General features: G+C 35.5%; 1 protein-coding gene across 1 annotated transcript in view; it reads right to left on the bottom strand.

The window, feature by feature from the left end:
- SBF2 (SET binding factor 2) overlaps positions 1 to 12,360 on the bottom strand; it is a 518,495-nt gene that overhangs the window by 270,374 nt on the left and 235,761 nt on the right. Inside the window, exon 3 of the mRNA XM_012654180.1 lies at positions 8,034 to 8,171. Within this exon, the coding sequence (XP_012509634.1) occupies positions 8,034 to 8,171 (138 nt within the window). The remainder of the gene's footprint in view (positions 1 to 8,033; positions 8,172 to 12,360) is intronic.

Below are 12,360 nucleotides of genomic sequence, written 5' to 3'. Positions count from 1 at the left end.
TTTTTTTTTTTTAACATACATATAAAGCAACATTTTCCAAAGTGTTTTCTCTTGTAACGTAATAGACATTACTTCACCAAAGGGTCTTCTAACCAAAGAATTTTAGAAACAGTAAGTTAAGCCAAGTTCTTTTACTGCAGGATTTCTCAAACTTTGATGTGCACATATTGTTTTCAAGTCCAAGGACAGGAAGTATGGTGTACAGTATTTGTCAAACTTATTGGACCTCTTCATTACAGCACATCTATAGCATCTAGTGCCCTAGGAAGACATATTGGGAATGTCAACACACACAAAGTGTCAAAACTTTATTTAATGACCACGTAACATAGCATATTCAAACACTCCACAAAGAGGACATTTGGTCATAAAAAAAAAAAAGTCAAGCAATAAATTCTACAATGCACATTCATCTAAAAAGCACTCCTTATTCAGAAGATGGCTTGGAATAGTATTCTATAAAACATAATTTAGGTGAAAATTTTAAAGTATATTTACTATGAACGATATTAAAATATATCTTTAAAACAAGCTGGGCATGATAGCTCATGCCTGTAATCCCAATGCTTTGGGGAGGCTGAGGCAAGAGGATTTCTTGAGGCCAAGAGTTTGAGACCTGCCTGGGCAACATAGCAAGATCCTGTCTCTACAAAAAATAAAAAAAGATTAGTTGGGTGTGGTGGCAGGCACCTGTAGTCCTAGCTACTCAGGAGGCTGAGGCAGGAGGATCACTTGAGCCCATGAGTTCAAAGTTATAGTGAGCTATGATTGGGCCACTGCACTCCAGCCTGGGTAACAGAGCAAGACACTGTCTCTAAAAAAAAAAATACACAAACATGCACACACATTTAAAATCAGGTATAGTTAACATGACAGAATAATAAAAATAATACAGTAGAAGTATTTTAAATCTATGTTACCTACTTCATTTTACAAATTAGTAATCACATGCCCAGAGAGATGAAATGATTTGCCAAGGTCATACAGCTCATTAAAAGCATAACTGGGATTAACATGCCAATGCTTCCAACTCTTAGGCTACTTCTTTTTCTACTGTCTTATACTCTTATATGTAACCTATAAGAAATAAGGTATTAGTTCAAAGAAGTGGTTTAGGAAAGATAACATATAAGAAGTCAAACTGTTAATCTGAAAAGATATTCAGATTCCTGTTTTCTTTTAATTATACTGGAATGTAATAATCTTTCCTGTTTTTAAGTAAAATAGTAATAACAACACACAGTTCTCACTGCAGCCCTTCCTATCCTGAAATTATTTTCATCAAAATTTAAGAAAAGGCATTTGATATTGAAGGACTTTGGGAAACTATTCTCAAAACTTTCTTCTGTTGCTTTAATGTCTCATATTATCTTAAGCATGTAGTATTAATTAACCATACTAATTCAGTGATAGTTTTTTCCTACAAAATACAACTGTGAGGATTATCAGAGGGACTGTTAAGATTCAGCATGCTTTCTGTTAGCCAATTCCCATTTTAAAAAGGAGGAAAGGGTGAAGACAGACAAAGCATAGTCTACACCATCCATACTATAAGGAGAATTCCATGTGGATACCTGCATATGTCACAAAATAAATTATCAAACTACAGAATAAACTCAGAATATACAAGTCTCTCAATTTTTTTCTCTGTCTGAACTATGTTTATGCTAGTTTTCACTAGATTCTGATAAGTCTAGTCTTACTCACTAAGGTCTAAGAATTAGTCTCTAGAATGCTATCAAAGTGTAAAGTTGATTATATTATTGGCAAGCCCAGCGGCACAACTTTGCTATTCCTAATTTTTAGGTCAGTGTGGTAGATTATCATTGACTAAACCCTTCTTGAGGGAACCAAGATTTTTCCAAAGAGATATTCACCACAGTGTTCACAGTGTTGATAAAACAAGAAATAAATGCCCATCAGGGGATGCATTAAAAATATCCATATGATCAATTAGTGTATAGCTATTTTAGCAAAAAAAAAATTATTGGAAGAAAATGTGTCAAACTGCTCATTTTTTTCTGCTCTATCAATTTTCTCCCTATCCATTCCACATTTTCAACAATGAGCATAGCTTCCTTTGATAACAAGTGGAGAGGGGAATGATTGGCTTGATAGATAAATCTATCGAATGTTTGCATACGATTTCTTCCAGTGCTCCACGTTTTCATATCTAGAGATCAGTTTGGAAATCCACTTTTGTTACTTCATTTTTCTAGGTATTTCCTTAATTGCTTGGAATTAATTGTTCTATGATATTATGTTTAAATTTATTTTGTTTTCTCAAAAAACTTCTGAACTGTTTAAATATTTGTTGAAATGTACAGATTCCATTCATTTGTAATGATTCCACTGCTAGACACTGATCTCCTATTACTAGGGTCTGTCTCTGGACTACCTTTTTTCTTCTCACAATTGTTCTTATCTTTGACACTAAATTCTTTTTTTTTTTTTTTTTGATACAGAGTCTTACTGTGTTGCCCGGGCTAGAGTGCCATGGCGTCACCTTAGCTCACAGCAACCTCCAACTCCTGGGCTCAAGCGATCCTCCTGCCTCAGCCTCCCGAGTAGCTGGGACTACAGGCATGCGCCACCATGCCCGGCTAATTTTTTCTATATATTTTTAGTTGTCTAATTAATTTCTTTCTATTTTTAGTAGAGACGGGGTCTCGCTCTTGCTCAGGCTGGTTTCGAGCTCCTGAGCTCAAACGATCCGCCCGTCTCGGCCTCCCAGAGAGCTAGGATTACAGGCGTGAGCCACCGCGCCCGGCCTGACACTAAATTCTCGAACCAAAAACACACTGATATAATTTTTGCAGCTTTGCAATATATGGTTTAGTGTTGGCTCTTTGGAGACAGAGTTAAGCGCTTTTCACCTTAGCACTGAATGTCCTTGGGTAAGTCTTTTAGCCTCATCTATAAAATGGAAAAGTTAAGATCAACCAAATGGTGTTCTTGTGAAAACAAAATAAACTATATGTGAACTGAATAAAAGGGAATAAAGTGCTGTAAAATTTCAGCATAGTACCCAGAACAGGATAAGCCTTCAATTTATCATAAGCATTAAAATCTTTTTCCTATTCATAAACTTTTTTGCTTGGCTTGCTTGTTTTCTTTCCCCTCTTTAGGTCTTAGCTCTTATTTTTTAAATGTCTACTGAGTCCTTCAAATCCTGTAAGACTTATTCCAATTACCCAGTCTGCAATTATTACCTATCAGATACGCTATCACTTAGCATATGGTACTTTGGAATGTTTTTGTATTTAAGTTTTAGTTCTGCCTACCAGGCTAGATTTTAAGCTCACTGAGATGAAGATACATATCTTATGCCTTCCATGTCTCTCCCTCTTTAGTTCTCTTCTTATCTCCCCAAATTACAATCATTCATTCTCTCTTTTTCTCTGTCTCTCTTTCTCTCTCTCTCTGATGACAGTCTGCTGACACATGAAATGTCTTCACTGAGAATTGTATAATTATCATTGGTTCAGAAATAGGTATATAAACACATTAAAAAACATTAAAAAGATACAAAACAAAATTAAAAATTTAGGTAGGTCTATGATATTTTTTAGATAAGCTATAAAAATCATATTTTGCTGATTACTTTAAAAAATTTCAGATCACATTGCCTAGATGAGTAATTTGGGGAACATATCATTAAAAGTTTAATGCCAAAGTTTTGCTTGTGATTATTGACAAGTGTTATCATATCTTGGAAAGATAACAGAGCCAAGATTTTAAAAGTTGCACAATTATACTTTGTATGGTATGTGTCCCTAAGTTCCTTCTCTTTAGGCTTCCAAATAACGTGTCATAGCATATTTGGTATGAAGTAACTCACACCAAATGAGAATTAAAAGATCTATTTTGAACTGATGATATGATCCAAAAATAAAAGAAAAACACATTTTAAAAAGGGACATAGCTAAACAGTTCATGCCAAAAATGAGAACAACCTCACTGATGACCTAGAAAGAAACATCTCCTGGGTTTTAATTTATTTTTTCCAAATTCTATCTCATTGTTTGTACCCTCTTTTGGACCAAGCCCAAAAGACATTAACTTTATGTTTCCAGCACAGAAAAGCAGTCTTACAATTTTGGCTAGTACCTAGTACCTAAGTACACCTATATAAAAGCCAAAATCCTCACAACCTATTTACATTTTCAAAATCTTGGAAAAACTCATTAGAAGCAGACTGTATACTTTTGTAAGGTGACTGTAAAAAATAAGTAAGTTATAATTTTTTGGTCCACTTAAAATAGCAAGTGGAAAAATATCTGAGCTAAAAAGAAAAATAATTTTTTAAGACACTGATTTGAAATATACAAGGATACAGATCTCAGCTTCTAATATTCCCCACTAAAAGAAGTCAAGGCTTCTTAAAGAAATGGCTGATTTCAAGGCTAAGGCAGGGAAGGAATAAGATGAACCTAGATCAACTTGCTATGACAGAAAGTAAAAGAGTATTTTTTTTTTTTTAATTATGAAACCTTGTCAACGGAATATAGGAACCAGCCTAAAGGATATCAACTGGTCAAATACAGGACAATTGGTACATTAAAATAATGAAAACTTTGGCTTATGCCTGTTATCTCAGCTACTTGGGAGGCTGAAGCAGGAGGATTGCTTGAGAGCAAGTGTTCAAGACCAGCCTGGGCAACACAGCAAGACCTGATCTCTAAAAGAATTTTTTAAAAATTAGTGAGGCATGGTGATGCACATCTGTAGTCCCAGCTACTAGGGAGTTTGAGGCGGGAGGACCCCTTGAGCCCAGGAATTCAAGGCTACAGTGAATTATGATAGCACCACTGCACTCCAGCCTGGGCAGCAAGACCCCATCTCTAAAAAAATAATAATGAAAACTATTAATGAATTACACACTATTGAAGAAAAAAACTGAATCCATGATTCCACAGCTCAGATAGATAAGAAGGAAGAGCTCTTGCTGATAGTAAAATGTCACTGCTGATTGGTAAAGGTAGAGGGAGTGTGGAAAATAATCATTTTGCAACCATCATAATCAAAATCGGAACAGGCAAGAATCATCAGTAAATGTTGAATCATGAGGAGCATGATTGATGAGTAGTAGGATATTTGCATAGTCTTAGAGTGTCTTCATACAGATTACTTATTAGTTGCCAGCATAAAACAGCACTATACAGTGGAGAAATCTGACAGATAAAAGAGACAAAGAAAAATGACAATTAAATGCAATGTATGCAATATGTACTGGATTCTGTACTGGAAGACAAAACATTATAAGGTCAAATGAAAAAACTGGAATACGGATAGTACAGTATTATACTGATGTTAAATTTCCTCAGATTGATTTGAAATATATTCTACAGAATTTAGGGTAAAGGGAGATAATGTATGCAATTTTCTTTCAAATTGAACCTGAGTGCTAACCAGATTAAGCCTGCCAAACTTATCCTGCCTTGCTTGCTTTTAGCCACTTGCTTCTAGTTGATTTTAAAACCTACATAATTAAAAGTCACCTAGCTAAGCAATCCACTAGCTTCATTACAAGTAACATCTGATCCATGGTAATGGTTGCTTAAAGTTGTTTTTCAGGAACTAGACGGCAGCTCTAGTCCAGTTTCAAGCACCTAAGGCCATCAATCCTTCAATTGGGCCTGTGCAAATGTCCAAGAGGTGACCTTTGATGTCAGAGGGCCAAAACCTCCTCCCTCAGATCATGCTAATACTGCCATTTTCTAAACACGGGTCCTATGTACAACAGCCATGAAGCTTGACTACATATGTGCAGATCATCGACTATCTCACTTTTCCTTACCTCCAGTCACCTTTCCCCATGCCTTAGACCACTCTGATTCTTTACCCTATAAATATCCCTACACTCCATCTTCAAGGAGGTGGATTTGAGATCTGTTCTCCTGACTCTTTGCTTGGTTGTCTTGTGAATAAACCCTTTCTTTCCTGCAAAACTCATCTCAGTAATTAGCATACTGTGCAGCAGGAAGAATGAGCCTGGTTTGGTATCAAAATGGTTCAGAAAAAAAATTTGTGTGTGTGTATGGGGGACAGGGGGAGGGAATGAGAGAGAGAGAAAGAGAGAGAGAAGGAGAGAGGGAGAGAAGGAAAGAGGGAGAGAGGGAGCGAGGTAGCGAGAGGAAGCGAGATTTCTAATAATAAATCAATGGGGCAAACTTTTAACAATAGGTGAATAATTATAAAGGATATATGGATTTTTGTACTCTTCTTGCAACTTTTCTGTAAATTTGAAATGATTTCCAAATCAAAAGTTTGAAAAATACCTAAGAACTCCTAGAACCTCTTTATAAGCACTGCTATAATATCTTAATACATTCCATTTCTGTCAGTTTACCTGGGGGTGGATAGTGAAGGAGAGAGGAGGGAGACCCTAAATAATTATGGTTAGTTTCATTAGATAATCCTAGGCAGTTACGAAAAAGTACCCTCGAAAATATGAAAATAACAGAAAATGCTGCTTTCTAAGCATTAACTTGAATTCTAAAGATCAACATGGAAATGAAAGGTCACCTAAAAGAGATAGAATGGCACTTAGGCTAGAGAACACTCTCTAACTTGTTTAGGTTGAATTGATCCAAACAGGAATATGACCGGCTATTTGTTGCCAACATCCATCCAAACACTATCCAGGGAAGAGGAGACTATAGTCACAGACTTCTAAGTTTTCTGTCCCCATTGACAACATACAATAATCCCTAATTTCAAGAAGCATTAGACTATGTTAGTCTGATAGTAATTAAATATTTCACCTCAAATATTCCTTAGTTTGATTCCACAATCAAAAGCCTTCAGATTTTGATATGGCTTCCCACAAAGATCCGACAATAAGGAGTGAATGTGCTGATAATGCAGATAATGCATATTTTGTTCTATGTAACCTTTAACATTTCCTGTAAATTAATAAATTAGTGTGGTTTTAATATATCAGTCTAATGAACTTGTATAATGTGAGTCTGCATCACGACAGGTGATTTGTCTCATCTTGTACTGAAAAATCAGGTTTCTGCATCCAGAAAATTCGGATCTTGGCGTTTAACAAACATAATCAAAACAACAAATGCTCCTTTGTGAGGTCACCTCAGAAAGCAGGCCAATCTTTTCCCCCAGTGGTGATACTCACTAATCTGCAGATAGTAGAAATTACAGCAGATAATGCAAATTGGGTGACTCTAAACCCCTTCATAGTTTTCTTCTTATACTATAGGACCTGGAAAGCAAAACAAACTGCCACCACTATCACCACCAAAGAACCCTACATTTTTCTGACTCCCTTGCAATGAGGTAGCTTCTGCATGCAATGTGACTTCCACCAAAGAAACAACCCATGTGAGACTTAAAAGCAGAAGTCAGCAGTGTGAGACAGTGGCTGTACATAGAAGCTCAGATACACTAGGACAACTATGGTGAAGGTTATATTGTCTGATACCCAGTATCATTAAGTGCCAAGTGGTAAAAGGTGGAATGAATATGGTTTCTATGAGAATAGCCCCAAGCTGGGCTGTTCCTAGTATCCAGAATTGGTTCCCTGTTGTCCCTCACCCCTGAAATTCCAAAAGTTATCCAATACTTTGTCATAAATCATTTTTGCTTAAATCAGAGAAAACAGATCCAGTTGTCTGAAACTAAGAGCCTCTATCAATAGTCTGAAAGAACAAGTATTTTAAATTTCTATAGTGCTAGCCTATGAATTTCAGTCTGATCATGTTGATAATACTACCATTTATGAGTTAACATTTACTTGGGTGCTCAAATAATAATGTCAAGCATTGTGATAAATGATTTACAAACATTCTTATTAAATGCTTTATGTTCTGTGAAAGATCCCCTGGGAGAAGGACTGGCAGGGAAAATCACAGGATCACCATGAGAGGAAACCATTCTTAATAAATCAATTCATGGATATGCTATCTTTAGAAAAATTCAGATTATGTCCAATATGCTGAAAGAGGACAATTAAATTTAAAAAGTAACTTTACCATGTCGCTTTCCTCTCCAAACATTACAAGTTTTTGTACCTGGAGATTGATCTCTGCCTCATAGAAGGTTAGGCATGAGCAGTAATGTCGATCCGAGTCAATATCTGTCAGGACCACCACAAAGAACGTTGGCTGCTTCCTCTCTCTGGACAGCTGCCACCCATCAGGCTGACAAAACTAAATGGAATAGAAAAAAATTGTCACATTTTAAAAGTATAAAATTTATTATTCATTAACCTCTGAGAAACATTAAATATTCCCCCATTTAAAAAAATTTCTATCTGATGTAGTACGTCACTTTAGCCAACATTTTTAAAAAGTTCATGTAAAGATTCATAATCTAGAAAATTTTCATAAATGTACATACGTATTTTACAAAGACAGCCTAGATTTTCCACAGATGCCACTCTGGGATACCACTTCTGAGACCTAGATTGGCATATGTAGAAACACAGCATCAAAATGAAGGACTTTCCCCCAACTATGGGAAAAAAATCATGGAATAAGATAAGCTGGAGATAAAGTGCAAAGTATGTACCACTGAAGGAAAACAGAATTAAAAACTTCCTTATGAATCTAAGAGCCTTCAATTCAGTACAATGAAAAATACCTTGTTCGCCAAGACAGACCACATTCTGGGCTACCAAACACACTTTAACAAATTTAAAAGAAATCACACAATGTTTCCTCTCAAACCACAATGGAAGTAAACCAGAAATCAATAACAAAAGATGCTGGAAAATCTAAAATACTTGGAGGTTAAACAACATACTTTTAAATAACGCATGGGTCAAAGATGAAATCTCAAGAGAAATTTTTAAAATACTTTGAACTAAATGAAAATGAAAATACAAGTTATTGAAATTTGTGGGATGCAGCAAAAGCAGTAAAGAAAAATTTATATCATTGAATGTATGTGTTAGAAAAGAAGAAAGATCTAAAATCAGCAATCTAAGCTTTGACTTTAGGAAACTAGAAAACAGAGCAAATTAAATCCAAAGCAAGCTGAAAAAAGAAGAAAAGTCAGAGCCAAAATCAATGATATTGAAAACAGAAAATCAATAGAGAAAATCAACAAAATCAAAAGCTGGTTCTTTTGAAAAGATCAATAATATAAATAAGTCTCTAGCCAGGCTAATTAAGAAAAAAGGAGAAACAACACTACTTACTAATATCAGAAATCAAAGAGAAGACATCAATATAGATCCCAGGGACATTTATGAGATAATCCAGGAATACTGTGAACAACTCTATGCCCACAATTTAGATAATCTAGATGAAATGAACGAATTTCTTAAAAGATACAATCTGCCAAAACTCACACAAGAATCAGAATAGACCCATATTATTATAGAAATTGAATCAATAATGGATAACTCTCCAAAACAGAGAACACCAGGACAAGATGGAATCACTGGTAAACTCTACCAAACATTTAAGAAAGAAGTTACAGTTGGCCCTCTGTATCCGTGGGTTCCGCATCTGTGGATTCGAACAACCATGGATCAAAAGCATTTGGAGGCCGGGTGTGGTGGCTCACGCCTGTAATCCTAGCACTCTGGGAGGCCAAGGCAGGTGGATTGTTTGAGCTCAGGAGTTCGAGACCAGCCTGCCGTCTCTACTAAAAATAGAAAGAAATTAATCAGACAGCTACAAATACATAGAAAAAAAAAATTAGCCAGGCATGGCAGTGCATGCCTGTAGTCCCAGCTACTCGGGAGGCTGAGGCAGAAGGATCACTTGAGCCCAGGAGTTTGAGGTTGCTGTGAGCTAGGATGACGTCACGGCACTCTAGCCCAGGCAACACAGTGAGACTCTGTCTCAAAAAAAAAAAAAAAAGCATTTGGAAACAAAATTTTTTAAAAACACAATAAAAAAATGATCCAAATTAAAAATACAATATAACAACTATATACATAGCACTTTCATTGTATTAGATATAAGTAATCTATTAATAGAAATGATTTAAAGTACACAAGAGGATGTTTGTAGGTTACATGCAAATATTATGCCATTTTACATAAGAGACTCAACCATCCTCAGGTTTTGGTATTCCGGATGGTGGAAGGGACAATTACACACCAATTCTCTGCAATCTGTTTCAGAAGACAGAAGCAAAGGGAATACCTCCTAACTCATGAATCCAGCACTACCTAATCCCAAAAGCAGACAAAGATACTACAAGAGAAAAAAAACCCCACAGACCAGTATCTCTCACAAACATAAAAGCAAAAATCCTCCACAAAATGTTAGCAAATTGAATTCAACAATGTATAAAAAGAACATCGCGACCAAGTAGAATTTATCCCAGGTATGGAAGGATGGTTCATCATTGAAAAATCAGTTAAAGCAGTACATCACATCAACAGGCTACAGAAAAATAAGCACATGCTCACATCAAAAGATACAGAAAATGCATTTGGCAAAATCCAATACCCACTGATGCTAAAAACTCTCAGAAAACCAGAAATAAAGAGGAACGTCCTCAACTTGATAAAGAACATCTATAAACCTACAGCTAACGTCATACTTAAATGATGAAAACTCAAAGATTTCCAACTAAGATCAGGAAGAAAGTAAGGATGCCCCTCTCACCACTGCTTCTCAATACTGTACTGGATATCCTAGCTAATGCAATAAAAAGAAAAGGAAACAAAAGATATACATATTGGAAAGGAAAAAACAAAACATTTTGTTCACAGATAACGTAATTGTGTACAAAGAAGATCTGAAAGAAATGACAAAAAAATAAAAAACAAAAACCAAAAAACCCCAAAACCTCTTAGAACTAATAAGCAACCATAGCAAAGTTCCAGGATACAAGATTAATATATAAAAATCAATCACTTTCCTATATGCTAGCAATAATCAAGTGGAATTTGAAATAAAAATACAGTGCTATTTATATTAGCACCACACAAAATTAAATACCTAGGTATAAATCTAACAAAATATGTATGAGACCTATGTAAGGAAACCTTCAAAACTCTGATGAAAGAAATCAAAGAAAAACTAAATGAAATGGAGAGAGATTCCAGGTTCATGGATAGGAAGACTCAATATTGACAAGATATCAGTTCTTCCCACTTTTACCTACAGATTAAATGCAATCCCAATAAAAATCTCAGCAAGTTATTTTGTGGATATCAACAAAATGATCCTAATGTTTATAAGGAGAGGCAAAAGGCCCAGGATAGCCAACATAATATTGAAGGAGAAGAACAAAGGTGGAGGACTGACACCACCCAACTTCAAGACTTACTATAAAGCTATAGTAATCAAAACAGTGTGGTATTAGCAAAAGGATAGGCAATAGATCAAAGGAACGGAATAGATAGCCCAGAAATAGACCCACATAAGTACCTTCAGCTGATCTTACATACACATGGAAGGTGCTTAGAAAAGCTCCTGGCTCAAAGTTCAGTGGATTTAAATGTTTGTTATGATTATTACCCACTTCAATCCAACCTCAGTTTCTATCACTGTCCATTTGACACTGTCTTTCTCCTTCTGTACAGACCTTGGCTAAAGCCTGCTCCACTTTTCATTGTCTTATTGTCTTATTTTCTTAGTCTAGAGACATCAGAAAAGATCTAGATGATTTCCTACATTTGGAGAGAGATATTATGTTCATAGCTTCTTTAGAGAATGAAAAATTCCATCTTTAAGCAGACATAAGGAATATATGAAGAAATAGCATGAAAATTAAAGATACCTCATTTAGCCAATAAGTGAAAACATTTCTCTCTAGTACGTTTTTAGTTAGAAATGGCAATTCATTCAACACTATTTTTTGATCATTTAAATATCATTTATTCTACAAAATCTTCTCTGAAACATCCCAGTTTCTCTAGCCCTCTCCAAACCAAAGAATCAGGCAGTCCCTCTTCCTGCACTCCTAAACCATTTTTATTATAAATAACAACACAATAAAAATAACCTGTCCTCTATATTACTGTAGAACTTCTTATCTATTCTACTAATCTGGTATAGAAAAGTTGACATCAGTGTCTTTATCTTTATGGGTACAGTCATCCCTTTGTATCTTTGGGACCCCTTGTTGATTCATAAAACTGTCGATGCTCCAGTCCCACAGTTAGTCCTGAGGAACCTGCAGACACAAAAAGTCAACCCTCTGTACCCACACATTTTTCTCTCAAAAATCCATCTATATTAAGTTCCATGACATTATATCTCAGGCTTATTTGTAACCATAATACACCTTTTATTATTCTAGAATAGCAGCTCTCAAAGTACAATATATAGAATCACGGAAGTCCCAAGGTCAAAACTATTTTCATAATACTAAAATATTGGTCATTTCTTTCATGTGAGTAAAGCTGCCTATTAAAGGAATCAAAGCAGT

Source organism: Propithecus coquereli, unplaced genomic scaffold, assembly GCF_000956105.1.
Source record: "Propithecus coquereli isolate 6110/MARCELLA unplaced genomic scaffold, Pcoq_1.0 Scaffold44, whole genome shotgun sequence".
Lineage (NCBI taxonomy): Eukaryota > Metazoa > Chordata > Mammalia > Primates > Indriidae > Propithecus > Propithecus coquereli.
The sequence above is the reverse complement of the archived record's forward strand: the minus strand, read 5'-3'. Positions and strand labels throughout refer to the sequence as shown.